At 38.9% G+C, this 19058-nt stretch overlaps 1 protein-coding gene across 6 annotated transcripts in view; it reads left to right on the top strand.

Annotated features, from left to right (window-relative positions):
* LOC149309717 (COX assembly mitochondrial protein homolog) overlaps window positions 1–19058 on the top strand; it is a 64103-nt gene that overhangs the window by 2337 nt on the left and 42708 nt on the right. For 5 of the 6 annotated variants that reach the window (XM_089532903.1, XM_089532905.1, XM_089532898.1 and 2 more), the window contains exon 2: window positions 7908–8000. In XM_089532903.1, coding sequence (XP_089389029.1) covers window positions 7908–8000 — 93 coding nt within the window. Of the gene's footprint in view, window positions 1–4442; window positions 4616–7907; window positions 8001–19058 lie in introns of those variants that run through there. The other variant, XM_089532902.1, reaches the window with a different exon arrangement.

Raw genomic sequence — 19058 nt, 5'->3', positions numbered from 1 at the left:
AAATTTCTCTCAACTACAAATCTCAGAATTCCATAGCATTGAGCCACAGCATTATGCATCGTTTCTGTAGTGCGGATGCAGCCATAATTTGTATTTACTGTATCTTCTTTTCATTGAACCAGTATCTTCTTAGCATGGGCGTATGTAAGCTTTTAGACAACCTTGTGTGGTAGTATGATAAGGAGCTGGGTGTAACTCACAAATTATGTGTGCTTACATCAGCAAACTGGGAACTGTAGTCTGACAGAAAGCTAAATGTCTCACAAAACTACAGTTCCCAGAATTCCCTAGGAGTGAGCCAGGACATTTAAAGTGGTTTCAAAGTAGATATTTCTGCAGTGTCTTTTGGACCTCAGTACTAAATTCAATTGTGGTTTAATGTTTTAGATTGGCAGGGAACTGTCTAATTAACAATTTGTAAGCTTTTCTGAGAGCATTTCTAAAGAGTGGGCTAATAATAATAATAATAATAATAATAATACATGGTGTTTGAAGCTGGTTTCAAAACACTGATTAACAGCAAAACCTGGCTAGCATTATTTGTTTTTGTTTGTTTTTTGTTTTTGTTTTTGTTTTGTTTTTTATTTATATACCGCTATTCCAAAGATCATAGCGGTGAACAGCAAGTAAGCTAATCAGCAAGTAAGCTAATTACCCTTGGTTAAGGTGAATGCAGACACAGGTTTTTATCACAACTAACATGGGCTTTAGAAATTGCCACTTGAGAATGGAGAAAGTGTTTGATCCCGTGGTCTGCTTTCAAGGCTTCCCTCTGTCTGCTGAACCATATAACGGCACAGTGTTGACCACACTCTTTTCATCCTGATTCTAGATGCATGTTTTATGTTCATCACTTAGCTCTCGTGTTTATTTGTTTTGTTTTGCTCCCTACTACAACAGTATCGTATAGATGGGTGCAAACCTTCTGTTTCATGTTTTCACCATTCCTATAAAAACACTTCTTTATTTTTAAGGGGCTCTATATTGCCAGGTTCTTTCAAGGCACATTCTCACCTGTGGCTAGTGATGTGCTAATAAGTGTATGACTGATATATGGTTGTCAGAGATCTTTCTCCTGGGACCGTTCTTTCTAGCTGCAATATGTGCTAAAGCTGTGTGTTTGGTTTGGACAATGCTAAACTCCTTAAGTGACTGCCATTGCCACTTCATTTTTGCTGTTGTGTATATCTCTGTTTGGAGGTTACAACAAATGTGGCGGTGATGTTTCTATGACTGTAACTTTTACAGAGCTAAAAGACATTTGTGGCTTTAAGAAATTATTTTATAAATCAAAATGCGTAGCAGTCCCAAAAGCTCCAGTAGGTAATCTTTTATAAATGCCACAATTGGATTAGATAAACCAATGTAGCCAAGGCTCAATATCCCTTTTCACTTTCTTTTGATGCTGCTTTGTTCCTGTGTGATTGGCTTTGGCAAAATATATCCAAAATTGCTATTCTTCAGTTTTCCTTAGTGTGCACTCTGCACTTTTTCTTTGATTATAGGGATCTTGTCTTCCTTTCTATGTATGGTTATGAAAGCTGAACAATGGGGAAAGCTAATGGGAAGAAAATGAATTCATTTGAGATGTGGTGCTGAAGGAAACTTCTGTAGATACTGCAGATTGCTGTAAATGGGTCTTAGAGCAAGTCATACTCTCCCTAGAAGCAAAGGCCTGTTACAGACTGCCAAAATAAAGCTGCTTCGGGTCTCTTTGGAGGTATGCTGTTTAAATGATGCCTGCATCCTAAGAATCTGGAAGCTGCACCAAAGCTGACCTCCAGTGCTTAGGAATGGAGTGTGGCTTTGGCGCGACCTCCGGACTCTTAGGACCCATGCATCATTTAAATAGCATACCTCCAAAGAGACCTGAAGCAGCTTTATTTTGGCAGTCTGTAACAGGCCAAAGAAAATTAAACCGAGGCTGTCATACTTTGGCCATATAATGAGAAGACTTGACTCAAATGACAATAATATTTAGCAAAGTAGAAGTCAGTAGGAAAGGAGGAAGACCGCATTCCAGATGGGAAGACTCAGTGAAAGAATCCATGGTGCTGAGTCTGCAAGACTGAGCAGGGCTGTTGAGGACAGGGGGACTTGGAGATCTCTCATTCATAGGGTTGCCATAAGCTGAAGTTGACTTGACAGCAGTTCACAGCAACAAACGCTTTACTGTAAACTACTGGCAGAGCCTTCTGTGACTGATATGTTAATGACCTGGCAATGACCTATATGTTAATAGCTATCATATCTTCTACATTATAGATTCTTAAGTAGTTAAAATAGTACCATTATCAGTAGGCTTTAAGGGAGCTCCAAGCTTTTCATAGCTAAATAAATAAATGTAAAATGAAAAAATCATTTAAAAAACCAACCAAATGTCCAAACACTTCAATGAGGAATGAGCATACACATTGGACACAAAATATTTATGGCTTGCTTGAGAAGGGGAACCCCCAAATGTGGGTTGTACGCACTGAATAGAATGGTGTACTCAGGGGAAGTAATAATAATAATAATAATAATAATAATAATAATAGGTTTTATTTATATACCGCCCAATCACTGGGAATCCGAGCGGTTTACAATAGAGGGGATAACAGACAGTTCCCTGCCCACAGGCTTACAATCTAAAAGACACGACACAAAAGGAGAAGGGAATGGTGAGGGGGGAGGGAATCAGGTCCAGCATTCTTCTCTCCCTCTGAGGCCTGGACCAAGGCAGATGGACCGGAGGGAGGGCTCTTCTTCTTCAGGCTAGCCCCTGATGGAACTGGGCCAGCCTACTCTCTCCCTCAGAGGCCGAAAGATGACAGGGAGGGAGGAGCCTCTTTCTTCAGGCTAGCCCGATGGTACTAGGCCAGCCTTCTCTCTCCCTCAGAGGCCGAAAGATGACAGTTAGGGAGAGGGAGCCTCTTTCTTCAGGCTAGCCCGATGGTACTAGGCCAGCCTTCTCTCCCCCTCAGAGGCCTTCAATTCTGAGCAGCAGTATTTGGTATGGAACAGATAGCATTAGTATTCGATTGGGAAGGAAGGTAGCTGTTTTGGATAATCTGGATCCAGGCTATCTGAAGGACTGTGTTCTTCCCCACTGGGCTCTGAAATCTTCAGAAGCCCTACTTTCATTCTAACCACTGCCAGAGGCATGCTGGGGTTTTCTTAAGCAAGGAATACTCACAGGCAGTGTTGCCAGTTCCCTTCTCTGGAATATAGCCCTTAGCACCTGATATTCGTTGGTAGCCTCCCATCCAAGTACTAATCAGGGCTGACCCTGCTTAGCTTCCAAGATCAGATACGATGTGGTACCTTAGGGTATTTAAGGATAGCACGTGTTTAATTGTGCTTTAATATTGTCCCTTATTATTTTATCAGTACCTTTTTAGTTAATCTTGTGAGCCTCCTTATGTCTTAGTTTCATGAGAAAGGTGGGATGCAAATAAAATATATACAAATAAGCCTCCTCTAACAGTGATTAATATCAAAATATGGGGGAAGCTAACTTTGCTTTGGCACTTGTTTGATTCAGTGCCTAACTACATGCTGTATTAAAATTGTGTCACACTTTTGGGAGAGCTTTTTAAATCTAGACTGTAGCATATGGGGAAGATTAACCCCCTTCCTTTTCCCCAGCTGTGTTCCTTGCAACTTTCCCTTTTACTCCCGCTGATTGATTTATTTTCTCTTAAGAGTTGTTGATTATTCTGTTGATTAACTGTCATTAAGTCAGATGAAATTATGTGCCATTTTATGTCATCTATTTATATGCTTGACTACTGTTCTCTGTTTTCCTTTTTATTGTTTTACGTTGGAATTACTCAGTGTACATAGTTCTGTGTATGTTCATATTTTTACATCTGTTTCACCAAATATTGAAGAACTGGTGCAGAATCTGATTCCCAACCAATGAGAGTATAGACATCACAACTCTCTCTCTCTCTCTCTCTCTTAACAAACATGCTTGTCAGTATTCTCATAATCCAGTACTGCTATATTGCAAGAACACATGAGCCCCAGAGCAAAATGTAAGATAACAGATTCAGCCAGTGAAAAAGGTGAAAATTGACTTCAAGGTGATGATAGAATAGTGAGAAGTTAAAGCTTTGAATTTTTTCCCTTGGTGTTGTCATCTTTGTGTTCTCTCTTAATTTAAATTGATACCAATGTAAGGTAGCAAAATCTTAAAACTTAAAAGTTAAGGTAAATAATAATATAGACAAGTATATAGTATTTGAAATCATTTAATACATGTGATTCTATATACAGTGTGTAACTAAAGAGCTAAAGAAATAATTTGCAGCCCATTCCGACATGTGGTTTCTCATTGGGAAATCCTGTTAAATTCAAAGGGATCTACTTGCAAGTTACACTGTTTGGATTTACACCCTGGATGCATAATTGCTATGTTCTAATAAGCCAGTCATGTTCCATCTGTCCTTCCCCTTGTCTTGGCTTCTTCCATCAGAATGTTCTTTGCAAGTACAAGTTGAAGTTTTCCAGAAGAAGAATCAGAATCCCTGAACATGTGCTGGATTTGGAGAAGTGCAGTAGAGACATATGAACAGAAGTGAAATGAAATGAGATTTATTATGGTCAACGATGAGCACAGAACAGAAATGTACTCTTTACCAAACAGTGATAATGTTAATAGATAGTTGATTTGATTTAGAAAGTGGTGTTCAGTTTTTGCTAAATGGATTTTTGTAGAGATGGGCAATGTGTGGCCTTGTATCTGTTGTTGAAATACCCATCAGTTCTGACCAGTATAAACAATGGTGAGAAGAGAATTGCTGTCCAGCAGCATCTGGAAATTCACACATTGATTATCCATGCTTTAAAATAAACAGGCCCATAGTCTTCTGTGGTGATTGATCCAGCTGTGTCATTAGAAGACCATGGGGCTCCTGTGGCATGCATCACCATAGGTATATTCATTAGGTACATACTCTGCATACTCAGAGATAGCCACAGTCATCTATGCCCCTGTTACCTCCTGTTAAATATTTTTCAAAGCCTAGGGAACACATTTTGCAAGGTTTATAACAGCTTTGCTCATTGTCATTTAGTGTCTGTGAACAATTCAAAATGGTGGTGTTTAACCTGGGCTGCATTGACACTGCAGAATTAGTGCAGTTTGACATACTTTATTTGCCATGACTCAATTCTGTGTAATTCTGGGATTTGTAGTTTCGTGAGCTATTTAGCTTTCTCTGTCAGAGCACACTGGTGCCACAACAAACTACAAATCTCAGCTTCTATAGGAAAGAGCTATGGCAGTTAAAGTGATGTCATACTGCATTAATTCTGCAGTGTGGCAGCAGCCCTGGTTGTCTGGAGCTGATTCTGAATTACAAGTGACTAGACAATTGTCTGGGTTGGTATAGGTCTGAGCATGTGCAACTAGGTTGGTGGAAACCTTCCCTACTACTGCTCCCTTAAAATACATGCAGACTGGTTAAGTAGAGTCCTTATGTTCTTGAAGGGCAGGTATTGGCTCCAGTTTCATTATATAAACCTGATTAAAGTCTGCAGTTCCAAAACTGGTCAAAGTCCAGTGAAGGGAACACAGGAAGTAATGTAAACGCCACTCTATTGGCAGGGTGGCTCTTACCTACCTGGAAGTTGCTGTTGTGTGCTGGGGGGGGGGGGGGGGGGGCTGTTGAGCTGCTGGGGACATACAGCTAACAGTATGGCCCAGAAAGGGTACAATGTTGAAACTAGATCTTGGAAAACATCTTTTTGGATTACAACTCCCACTATCCCTCGTTAAGGGATTGTGGGAATTGCAGTCCAAAAAGTCACTCTTCCACAGGAGCTATAGTCACCATGTTCCTCTAAAATACCTCCCACTCTATTAGCCATGGATCTGGTTTTGTTGTTTTCATTCCTATTAAGGTTAATGAGTGGCACGATCCTCTATGAATATTAGGGTTTTGCAAGGGAACATGGCACTTCATTTTACTAAGAAATACAAGTGATATTCCCAGAGCACTGCACTACAATTGCTAAATTGCATGCACATTGATGGTGCTGTAGAAATAAATAATAAAATAATTATTTCTAGCATTACAAATAAGTGTCTTGGAAATCTTTTCAGATATCATCAGCATCATCCATATAGTGACTTTATTGAAATGGAAACTATCCATTGTGCATGCATCGTCAACACTAAACTAACTCTTCCGTTGTCCTGAAAATTTCCAGAACTGCAGACTGATTAAGATTTTAAAATTACTGATTCAGAGATGAATTTGCAGCCTTAGTCTCTTTTCAAATGCAGTTTATTTTCTACCTATCTGAATAATGCACCCTGATAAATTGGAGGAAATGAAGTTGAGTGCTTGAAATAATTCATTTTCTTCTAAGGGTGCCATAATATGAATATCATCTAAAATAGTCCAGAGAGAAGGAAAGACGGAGACTGGTTGACAACTTCAGATGCTTTGGGTTCAGATCAAAATCTTTTAGTTCCTTCTTTTTCTTACTTCTCTAATAATGTTCAACAGTTTTCTGAAATAGAATGCAAAAAACCAGGATATTTTTTAGACATTTGTTCTTTCCAATCACTCTTGAAAGGCATCTAAAGAATATTTGTGTTAAAGGGGCTATTTTTTCCTGATATGGCCATTTCAACACAAGAGTTCCACACATTGAAGAGGTAATGATATAGAAGACTGTAGTAGACAGCTATTTAGGGGGGTGCAGAGGGCAATAATATGCCTATTCTAGAAGCAGGGCTCCAATAGGGGGGGCATCATGAAGTGGAAGTGGCTCAGCAAGCTGCCTGGGGATTTTGGTGTGGCCAGCAAGCTGAGGAGTCAAGCGAGATACAGACAGAAGGGGGTTGTCTGATCTCAAGCAAGACCAAATAGTTGCCTAAAAAGGAATATTTATTGGGCGAAACCTATTCTGAGGGTAGAAGTCAGGATTAGAGTGGATTTTCCAGAAAAGGAGAATGGGACAGGAAGTTGGGAATGGCCAGACAATCAATGCAAATGTTCCTGGACAAAGGAATATCACTCCTAGTCAGAGGTACTCTTTGCATTGTGTTCACTTGTAAACACAAGGGTTATCAATCACAGTCGCACCCATCAGTGAAGGGATTATGCAGATTCTCATCTTGATTGATTTATCCTTCGCTCTGCGTTCTTGTGCTTCCCCATGCCGTCCAGATCCCCAAATATGGTCTTGGATCTGCTTATGTAGCATGGCTGTTTTCTCATGCTGGGGGCACCTTTGTGGCCACCAGCCTCAAACATCCCTTATGATATCAACTTATTACCAGAAAGGAGGTGGATAAAACGAAATGGATCTTGGGGTAACACCCTTGCTGTTCAAAACTCTTTGAATATATTATTTACAAAGATAGTAAATAATGTTGTCAACTACACTATTGTCAGCTCTCATTATGAGCATGCTTGAAATTTGAGGTCTTCAGCGCAGACCTAGGCTAGGTTGGTGTGCACTTATGACAGGACTTTCACTGTAGCAGCACCCTAACTGTAGAATGTCCTGCCATGGGAAGTTAGATTGGAAGGCAGGGAAAGAATGTTGTACTGCATGTCCTTTGATGTTTGATCTTAAAGATCAAATTAAAATATTTTAATTTATTTATTACCTGTTGGGCATCACCTTGGGGGCCCTGGTGGACTGGAAGGTGATAGATTGATAGAAAATATAGTACTTCACTGCAGAAAAAATTCCTGCTTGTTGGTAAACATACATTACAACAAACTAAAGAGCAATTTAATTGGGATTAGTCTGATACGTGGGCATTACAATTAGTACTTCTGATGCAAATATATTCCAGAATATCAGATTTCATATGAACTTCTAAACAACATTCCTCCTTTTCTTTAGTTTACTTGCAACTTGCATCTAAACTTGTAAATATTGTTGTTCTCTTACAGGGGAACCAACCCTCAGACATGTAGAAAAGGAGGTTTTGATTCCAAAAATGATGAGAGAGAAGGCCAGGGAGCTGTGTTCTGATAAAGTGCAAGGTGAGAGTGAAATTCAACAGAATATCAAATTGAATCACTTATGTGACCTGAATTTTATCCTCTGCCTGACAGCCACAGAAGCAGTGAGTATATACGCATGATCTATGTCTTCCCACCTTTATTGCAAGCTAACTATTATGCCATAATTATGATACTGGATTTTATTGTTCTGCTAAAATAAGGTGGTTGAAAATGGATGCCACATTGAAGAATGGATGCATTAAACACTTAAACACTGGCGGCGGGGGGGGGGGGGGTGATGCATAGTAATTGTTCTTCTAATAATTTCTAATCATTTCTTCTAATAATCTTGGTACCAATGATAGTAAAAAAAAATGACAGATATTATTTTCAACTCACACTTGAGGATGAGAATATTGTTCCCAGACATTCTTTTTTTCGCATCCAGTCTATAAACCTGTACATCTGTGCCAGTGAGGATAGAGTGCAGCTCATTGACTGCATTTGGCCTCAGGATCCTTCTGCAGCCCTTGAAGCCCCCCTGCCACTTTTTGATCCCTCATTTTAAAAAGTTGTTGCCTGAAAATTCTTCCAAAAATAATCCTCAAATGCATGCAACCACTACCCTCACCCCTCCAGGATCCCCCAGTTGTCCTTCCACATTTGCAGCTTTGACATTTGTGGATTTGATTATTCACAGATTTTATTAATATGTTCCTTCTAGGAATATCTAGGTCCTCCAGGCCAACTCTATGGTCAACTTTAACCAAAAGTTGCACTGAAGGACCTAGAGATCCTTAGAGAATTTGTAGGCATTTGTAGCTCCTCCAGCGCAATTCTATGGTCAGTGTCTGGCAGGTATTAACCACAGAGTTGCATTGGAGGATTACTTGAGAGATATTCTCTCAGGTAAAAACATAGTGTTTTTGTTATTTGCGGTTTTTCCACATTCATGGGGGTCCTGTGCCCCCAACCCAGTGAATGTGGAGGTATGATTGTACCTCCATTTTTCTCTCCAGTTGTTCTCAAAATGGTGACTGAAAGTGACAGGGCATCACTTCTGCTTACCAATTTGAGAGGGACTACAGAGGAAAACTGTAGTATTTGGGCTTGTTGTGTCAGGTAGGAAAGGGTGGCCTGCAGAGGTTGACAGGAGAAAAATTGGTGTTTTCCCCACCTCTGGTCTGTGCAGTTCTTTTCAGGGAACATTGTAGCTTGGGGATGAGGAACTTGTGGTCTTCCTGTTGTTACTTAACTATTATTTCTATTCTTTTAAACCTTCCTGGCTAATAGGAGTTGGAATCCAGCAACTTGTAGGGGCAGAGTCTCCTCACCCAGGCATTGGTGTATTCTGGACACCTTTTAATTAGCCTTTATATGACCCAGCAATTTGAACAGTAACATTAATATTAATAAAATCTGAAGTAATCATCAGAGCTGGGATAAATAACTTTTACAAAAATTACCTTGCAGACATTTGTCATGCTGATGGGAGACTCTGAGAACTATAGTCCAAACAATCAGTTTCCCAGATTCTACTGTCCATGTACAGTGACCCATGAAAATCACAGCGTTTCCTGCCGAAGCGTACTTCTACCAGTAGTCAGTAGTATAGTCTCAGATTCAGCTGATAAGAGCCTGAGAATCCTATTGAAATTGGTGTGAATTCAATACATAGGAGGACAAAATGTCAGGTAGCGAAAGTTCTTTGTTTGCATGTTTTAATAGAAATGGAGAAACTTCCATGGCTTGTCAGAATGCAAGCTGGAAGCTTCTTGAGGACAGGTTTGTGTTTACTCTTTGCAGTTTAAATTCTGTAAGGAGCAACATATACTGATGGCCTTGTTTTAAACAATCATATTCACTAGTAAGGATCTAAACTCAAAAGTATGTGTATACTTTTTTGTTGTCTTGAATTACTGCCAAGTATTAATTTCTGAACATTTGTGTGCATTTGTTGTTCTATTGTCTAAACCTTTAAGATAGGTTGAGCTAGAAATCCAAATAAATGAAAATTAGATTTATAATAGAGCACGGCAGTAGAGGGAACAAGAACGCTGAAGAAAATGGCATAAGACTCTCTCACCTTTGCATTCAGTTAAACTGCCAACATGTGGAGCAACTCCCCATATGTTTTGGAATTACAGGGGAAAGAGGTGCGATGTTGTGAAAATTGCAAAATAACCTAAGTCCTGTGAACAGGAGAGAAATAGAGAGGCTGAAAGCATTCACTCAGGGGAAGTAGGTCAGATACCTCGGGGTAGTTCCTGTATTGCTGGGTACTGGGGCTCTTACCTTTGGTGTGCAGATTAATGTAAAAGGACAGACCATGTGATCTGAGATTTTTAAATGTTTAGAGTTTAATTAATGATTTAAGTGTTTGATATCTAAAGATCTAGAGACCATGATTCACTATAGAAGTGAGGGCTAATAATAGAGAGTGATCTTTGCAGCTATGCATTAATATGTGATCATTTTTTCTATGTGTATGTGTGTGTTTTTTCTCTCTCTCTAATAATAATTATTCCTGGTTTCACTTTATTAAGAAGAAAAAGCGAGTAACAAATGTTACTGATCTGTGCAATAAAAAGCAGATGTACATCTTTATCGATGTTTAAATCGGAGAACTACGGCCATTTTACAATTGTCTTCTTTCTTGGCTCAACATCCAATTTGATTTTTGTCTCAAGGTCCCCTGTACAAAATACAATCCTTTGATCTCTTTCCTGTGCGCATGATAAATGTTACCAAGCTGAGCACTTAAGCATAGCTAAAAATAGAATCACTGCAATTCACACAAGAATAGGTAGGAAAATAAATGTATACTGCACTTTGGGATCCTAAAGTTTTACATGTTTAGTTCTGTGTCGTTTTTGAACATGCAAGAATGTTTCTGTATTTTTATCAACATCAGATTAATGCTATGTGTCAAACAAATGTTTAATATAAATCCCATTTACTCCTAAGCAGTAGCTGGTTTATTTTTCACTTAGATCACTTTGATTTAGATTGTACTTTATGTTATATATGAGTTGATGGTAGGAAGAAAAATGCCCTAGAGTAATTACGACAAAATGCTTAAAGCTGTTATGTTAATCGGCTGCAGCTATCATAAAGCGAAATAATGTTAGATATTATCAGGTAAATTTATAGGTTTGAAATTAGATTAAAATGCTGCTCACAGCTATTTTGCAAGAAGGCAGGATAGAAATATAATATATATATATAGTGAAGTCTCTGTAACTCCATCTCCAAAATTTGAGAGGAAAACAGCAGTCATTATCAGGGTGAGGAAAGCTATGCATGTAAGAATAGGCTTAAAAGAAGTCTTAAGAAAAGATCAGATTTTTAGTGCATAAATTCATATTGGATTGTCAGAGCATGAAGATTCCACAGCAATCATCCAAACAAATAAACAAATCAGTTAATATGTGCAGAGGTGCCACCAAAATGTCAGCTCCAGCTGTTGATCTCTTTTATAGGAACGGGTCTGTTATTGATCAGAGCCAAGACAGAACTGTCGTCACCCTCAGTCCATATACAGGCGTGGTCCACATTTCAATCACTACTCATTCAGACACGGTGAAAGAGCTGCCATCATAATAATACATTTAATACTAGCACAGATCCTAAACCTCACAGGACAGCTTTCTTTTGGAAAGTTCTTCAGGTGCTCTTTGGATGTCTCAATTGCCAATCAAAATATCCTCAAGAATACCTTAATGTAACCATTATTTTAAAAGATTACTGTAAAAGATAGAGGTGGGACTAGCCATAAGTGATGATAAAAGAGGCATAAATAAAAAACCCCAACTGCTGAAGAGGGATAAATTAGGCAAATGTGCATGCTACTTGTGTAAATGAAGGAGCAACAAGACCTAAGCTGTTTTATCAATACTGACTTCATATACAGTGGAACCTCGCCTTACGCAGGGTATCTGTTCCGCCCCCCCCAGCATAAGGCGAATTCCACCTATGCTCAAGCCCCATTCAAGTGAATGGGGCTCATGTGCACGGCAGCGCGCGTGCACCACAAGCACACGCCCCATTCATTTGAATGGGACGCGCTGTCCCTTGTGCCTTCGCACGACTTGAGCACATATGCGGGTGCACTGTAATAGGAATTGCCCTTTGATGTATGTTCTACTGTATTTCAAATTGATTTTGCCTCACGATAAAAATGTGCATTATTATTCCCAACTGCACTGAAATCTGTTAGGAAAGCTATGGAATGCTGTATATAGGCATTCATATAATTGTGATACATTGTATAATCCAGAGTATTCAAGTTTACACTTCCGCATATTTGTTGGGATCATGTTGTCTAGGTGTGAATAAAACAAACAAGCAGAATTACCTTTCTATATATTTTTGTTAATCTGAATCATCTGCTGCAAATACGCCTTTTATTTTCTTCTATCATCATAGATCAAACTTAAATACAACATTTAAGTAATTTAATATTTCTGTCTCCTTTTACTTTTACTCCTCGGCTAGCCTTAACTCTTTGAAATGTTTAATCCGCCATCCACTGAGGCCTCTCTTTCTCTTTCATTACAGATAGTGTCTTTTTTCATCCCTTCCCGACAATGTCCCTGGTTTCAGATCAGAGTTCTTGTGGCTCCTAGTGATTTAGGCTTTATAGTGCAAATCTGTTTGTTTTTTTACATTATCTTTAAATTATATGGGGATATTCTTCAGGTTGTATTTCAACATGATGGTTGATTTAGTGTTCCTCTTTAGCTTTACTCTAATTTTTTATTATAGTAGTTCATGGTGTATGCCACAGTCTGCTCCTGGTCCTTGTTTTTGTGAACAGAATGAAACATCTCCATCTCCAGTGATGTAGTCTATTTGATTTCTGTATTGGCTATCAGGTGATGTCCGTGTATACAGTCAGTTCTTAGGTTGCTTGAAGAAGGCCTTTTAAAATTCAGTCTGTCTCTTTCCTGCTTCATTTCTTTATCCTCGACCAAATTTTCCTGAGTCGTTAATTCTGCTCTGTCTCCTATTTTTGCATTTCAGTTGCATACATTAAACAAGAAGTCCTGTTTTGGTTTGTGATTACAGTTAGCCCTTCCCAACTGTGTGCTTGCCATCTGTGGATGGGAGCATCCATAGATGACCTCACCTTTTCTCCCCGATGGCAGCTTGTGCATGTAGCTGTGCAAGTGCATTTACGTGCGCATCACACCACCATTGGGGAGAGCAGAACTTGAGCTTCTGTGTTATTTCCTATCCATGGGGGGAATGGTTCTGGAACTGAACCCCTGTGGATACAAAGAGCCAACTGTAATTTCCTCCTTTAATCCAGGACAGAATCTTTCAGTTTCTTTTTCTGCCTCTCTTATTAGAGCATAAACTTGGATTCAGATTATATTAACGGGCTTTCTCCAAAGTGATGTGATTGTATTAGACTTAGCATTATATCCTCTGACTGCTTTTGCTACATCTCTCCTCACTATAAATGCCACCCTATTGCTTCTTAAATTTTCATTTCCTGAATCAAAATATCCCATTCCTTTCCATGTTAGCTCACTCATCACAAGTATTACAATATTTATTACATTTTATTTGTTGTTTTACTATGTCTAGCTTCTCTGGATTCATGCTTCTCACATTCCATGTTCCTATAATACGTGTTGTGCAGGTTTGGGCTTTTCCTTCATCTCTGAGCATGTCAACAACTGAATGTCCTTTTGGCTTGAGTTCAGTTGTCATACTAGACATTAAGGGAGAGGTATATTTGTTTAAATAATTTTTTTTTCCCACAACAGAATTTTCTTAGAGATACATATCTCTTTCAATGAAATATCGAAATACCTTTCAATGACCAATCACAAAACAAAGTATGCTGACTCAAGATATGTAGTTGAGGAAGAACAACATGCTGTTACAAATGTCTTTCTCAACTTGAAGCACTAGTTCAAAATACGGGCTATTCATATTATCTAGCTAGATCCTAGGAGATACTGAAACAATGTCAGTGTCAGGAAATTAGTTGCTATGTCTTCAGAATTGTAAATTATGTGTTGCTTGCCATTCAGATATCATCAAGAATGTAGTTGGGCAATGAGAACTGTGACAGAATAGGAATTCAAAAGTGGAGTATCCTTGCATTTTTATTCTTCATTTGTCAAATGGGTAGAGATTAATCAAATATTCTAATTTTACTACTGAGGTAATCTGTAATATTAGCTATCTGTGATAGTTATAAATATAAATTTATAGCTGAACAGTATAAGTATAAATGCTGGGCAGTGTTTTACAGTTAGAATTAGGTAAGTGTTCTGACAAAGGCCATTTCAAAATGCCACCATTCTTCCTTTCCCCAGGGATTGCATTGATACTTAGTAAAGATGATGGGATGAAACACCACTTCAGGCTTCCCTGTAGTAGAGTAAGGCCAATGTCAACCATAGTTTCAGTAATACACACTTAATCAGCAGTCCTATATCTGGGATCATATCTGTCCCTCTGGGGGCCACCTGCACCAGAACATGACCCTTGCACCTGACACATCAATACCTGCAAAAGGAAAGCAATCCCGAAGCTTGGACAAATGTTGGCATTGCCTATTGAAATGCCCAAGGACACCTGAAGTAGCACTTTATAAATGTCTTATGTTCTCTCATCAGAAATGTAGATAAGGAAATGTGTGAAATACTTAGTAGCACCATGCTGGGATTGGTTTATGGCCATCATTTTTACTCTTTCCTAATTAAAAAAGTACCAGGTCCTCTTAACTGCATGGAATACACTCCAGAGGCTTAAATGGTGATAATGTCTTGGAACAAATGTTTGGTGTTTTATAGTACACATCACATAGTTTGACATGAAGATGTGTAGTGCCAAGATGTTGAGGTACTAGCTTATTATAAAACAGTTAATCTTTCCCAGATTTTAAAAAACGATTAAATGTGTGAAAAAATCAGTTCAATTTAGAGGACCAGATATAAAGCCAAATAATTCTTAGAGCCCAGCAGTGTATTGTTGTATATTGCAGATTCCCTGATTTGCTTTACATTTTAAGTTGGTCTTGGCTTTCGGAACTCTTGAATGAAAGTGGAACATCAGTTTCCTTTATTTTGTTTGGTTCTAATTGGGGGTTTTTTCCCACAAGAGAAGAGGAGAAAAGAGGAGATGACAAGAGAGAAATGGGAGAGTAGCTCTCAATAACATAGACATATAGAAAAGGATCTTTGGTTGTGGACCGATGATTAGCAGGTTACAGGAAGTGTTTATTCATGTCAAGACTTAAGGAAGGTGATCTATATGAAGAGACAGTGGTAATTTTTCTGCTTATATCCCTTTCATTCCCTCTTGCTTAACTGCATAAAGTCAAAAGAGCCAAGTACATACTATGATGTTCCTGCTTGCTCTGTTTCCACTTGCTGTTTGGATCTCACAGTAAACCACATATCAGGCATTGGTTTAGCCTGATCTTGTGTTCTCTTCTTCACCATGTTCCCAAATCTTCTTTCCCTGGTAAGTCTGAAGCTGCCCTTACCATAGCAGCGAGGACCCATATGACCTTCTAGGGTCCATCCTGAGTGCAGGAGAACCCCCAAGCTATGAACATGGTCTTTTAGCGGAAAATAGACATGTCCAGAACCAATTGTAATCCCAGTGTCAAATTGGCTTTCCTAGTTATCAACGGACTTTTGCCTTGTCTGGAGTGGACTGAGTGCCAATCCCCCACTGGGACTCTAGGACTTTAGAAAGGAAGATTAGAAATAGAATTACAGTGGTACCCCGGGATACGAATTGCTCGCGTTACGAAATTTCCGGGGTACGAAAAAGTTAGATAGGAAAAAACTGTTCCGGGTTACGAAGATTTTTTCGGGTTACGAAATTTTTTTCGGCGCGAAATTCAAATCTGAAAGCGCGGCTAGCAGGCGGCTAGCGGCTTTCCAGCGCCTTTTCGGGTTGCGAAATTTATCGGGTTACGAACGGCGCCGCGGAACGAATTAATTTCATAACCCGAGGTAGCACTGTATAATTATCTAGGCTGGCGTGGTCCATTGAAGGTTGCTTCTACAGAGGTTTTACTTCAGTTTCTTCTGTGGACATTGAAACACAATTGTTTTTCAAAAATGCATTCACAGTCTCCATCATACACTTGACCAGCCCTTCTCTGGCAGCTGTAATCAGCCAACATGGAAACAGATTTAACAAATAAGTGGTTGGCCTCACTTCTCCAAGCAACATGTCCACATAATCAGATGAAGCAAAGTGGAATCTATCCACCCAGAATCTCTTGTCAATGTAGAGTTCACGTCAAAGTACTGCTAAAACTTTTACATAATGTAAAATATACTGCATAGTTCCTTTAAAACGCGCACACACACATTCAAGGGGAGGTTGTAAAGCACTGGACATGTTTTCAACAGAACGAAGCTGGACTTGTTTAAACACTACAAGATATAGGTGTATATAATAAAAAATAAGTATAGATCCATTTGCATTTTGCACTATGGTCTAAATCCAATTATTAGTGCCAATTATAGTTGATCAATTATTTACTGGTATACTCGATACAACAGCTGGTATAGTGGTTTGACTGTTGGAGTTTGATTCCCTGGTCAGCCATAGAAACCCACTGGGTGACCTTGGCCAAGTCACACACACTCAGTCTCTGAAAACCCCATGATAGGATCACTTTAGGGTCTTTATAAGTCAGATGCAAAGGGATAACAACAACAACAGAATCAATTGTCAAATGATGTCAACACTTATATAGATACCATTGATTTGATGGATCTATTCTAGTTAGGACTAGCAGCTGGATTTAGATCCATCTAATGTGTTTTTTTAAACCACAAAGACATAGGGGTATAACAGACCGCCACGAAGGGGCAGCTTCACGTTGCTTTGAGAAAGCTGGATTGGGGCCATGGCAGTTGCTTGCCACGGCCCCAATCTGCCTTTTTGCCAGCCCAAAAAGAAGCGGCAAAGAGCCTCTCTTTTTTGCAAAAAGCCAGCTTTTCCACACTGCTGTGGCTTTAAGGTACTCCGGCAGTGTGTGGCATATAAACACTGCACCGCCAGGGTGCATGCAAGCTGGTCCACATGTGAGCAGCTTGGCAATGTGAAGCTGGCTTCCAGGCATCTTGGGTGTGTGCGTCACATGTATGCCATTTGCCCAAGCTGGCTAGAAGCCAGCTTTTCAGGCCAGTCTGTTCTGGATGATAGTTTCTTAATTCAGGGAGCAGGTCTTGTGGTAACTACCCAATAAACTTAATACACATAGGCTTGTGTTATGAGGTAGACAATACTCTATAATAAATTTTAGTGTGTATTCTTCTATTTTATAATAGCTTCCCAGACAACCTACAGATAAAAAAAAACAATTGAGAAATGAAAGGTATGAATCCATTTAAATCTTTTTCTATTGATAATGCCTTTTGTAATTATATTCCCACACAATTCATTTAGATATTTGTATTTAATAATGAAGAAAACTTTAATATTTTTACACCAACATTAGAACTTCCAACACAACTTGCATGAAATATCATGTGGACTTGGAGAGACATATTCTATGTGGTTTCACTCTTGTGTTGTTTCAGTCCAGCTGATCAGAAGAAATGGGTCAGACATCTAACATCACCACTGCCAATATGTACGAGTGTGTGTGTGTTTAAGGGGAATGGAACAGCTTTTGTGAGGACAAAGAGAAATGAAATCACTTTCAGTGAAAGAAAAGGGCCTCATTATAGCCACCAACAGCAGTTATTGACAGCTACACTTCCTATTAACAAGGAGCGTTTAAGAGTTTGGCTGTTGGATCTTTGGACTTGATCTAATTTGCTAGCATTAATTAGTTTCTTTTGAGCACAGACACTTGGTGCTCACAGCTATAGATTTAGATGACTAATTAGGACAGAAAATTGAACAGAATGGGGTAAGGCATTAACCTTCAACCATTACCAGCTGGGGCTCTTATAAAGACTACCAAGTCCAAATGGTTCCTATTCATATAACGGAGTATCCTAATGAATATCAATTTCAGCCAGGTTGCTGTATTCCTACTAGCTCTGCCTTATATTTTATATTACCTTCAATAAAGTTTTAATTGCATGTCTCTAATTATCCAGACATGTGGTTTAATGTCCAAAGAAGGCACACATGATAGCAGAGTTACTTATATTTCCACAGTTATGCTTTCCTTTTGGCTGTTTAAACAATTTACATTGGCCTTGAGCTTTAACTGAGACTCAGCTTTCTGTAATTTGAGGTCAATATGCCATTACTATCTTAATCATTATAATATAGGTAGTTAAGCCATCAAGTTAAAACATTGCCATTAACTGAGAGGTGTTTAATCCTGACACATTCCCTGAATATATTTGCATTAATATCCCCAGCAAGAACTCTTGATACAGCCAACTCCTGAGGCTTAAACAGTAGCTTGCTAATTAAGTACATCTTCATTGTTAACTATTCTGATGATATGTGAGCAATGTGGCTATGTGTTAACATGGATATCTAGGTTCAGGGGCAGGAATATTCCTTGAAGCCATGAAATGCATGAAGCCTGATCCTATGCATATTTACTTATATAAGTATGTCCCACTCAGGTTAAAAAAAAAATCAATAGTTTGGTAAACAGTTGTAAGATTGGCCCTTGAGAGAAGAGGACTGAATTCCTCCTGAGAGGACAATACTGTACTTCTCTATTAAAAACCTATTTAATGTTTTTATTTTTCTCACAAGTGACACTTTCTGTAGCAGGGCTGGGGACCTGTCTGCCTCCAGATGATAACTCCTCTCATCCTTGGCTTTTAGTTGTGCTGCCTGGAAGGCTGGAGTTCAACAACACTTGGAGGGTGATGGGTTTGTTGTTTCTGGTCTACAGAGCTTATGTGTTTAAGATGGCAAAGATGTTAGCTGAATTTTTCAAAATGAAAGTTGCTGGGAAATTTTGAACTCCTTTAAAATATATGAGTATCTTGTCTTTATAAAATGATTGTTAACATGCAGGTCCTGTGCCTAATATAGTCATTTCTTTCTTGTGATCATTATCATCTAGCATATGTTCTCAAAAGTGTGGTCCATGAACTCAGTTCAGTTGATCTATGGAAATGTTGCAGA

The sequence above is a fragment of the Sceloporus occidentalis genome, unplaced genomic scaffold, assembly GCF_023333645.1.
Source record: "Sceloporus occidentalis isolate IW3139 unplaced genomic scaffold, rSceOcc1.0.p SCAF_7, whole genome shotgun sequence".
Classification (NCBI taxonomy): domain Eukaryota; kingdom Metazoa; phylum Chordata; class Lepidosauria; order Squamata; family Phrynosomatidae; genus Sceloporus; species Sceloporus occidentalis.
The sequence above is the reverse complement of the archived record's forward strand: the minus strand, read 5'-3'. Positions and strand labels throughout refer to the sequence as shown.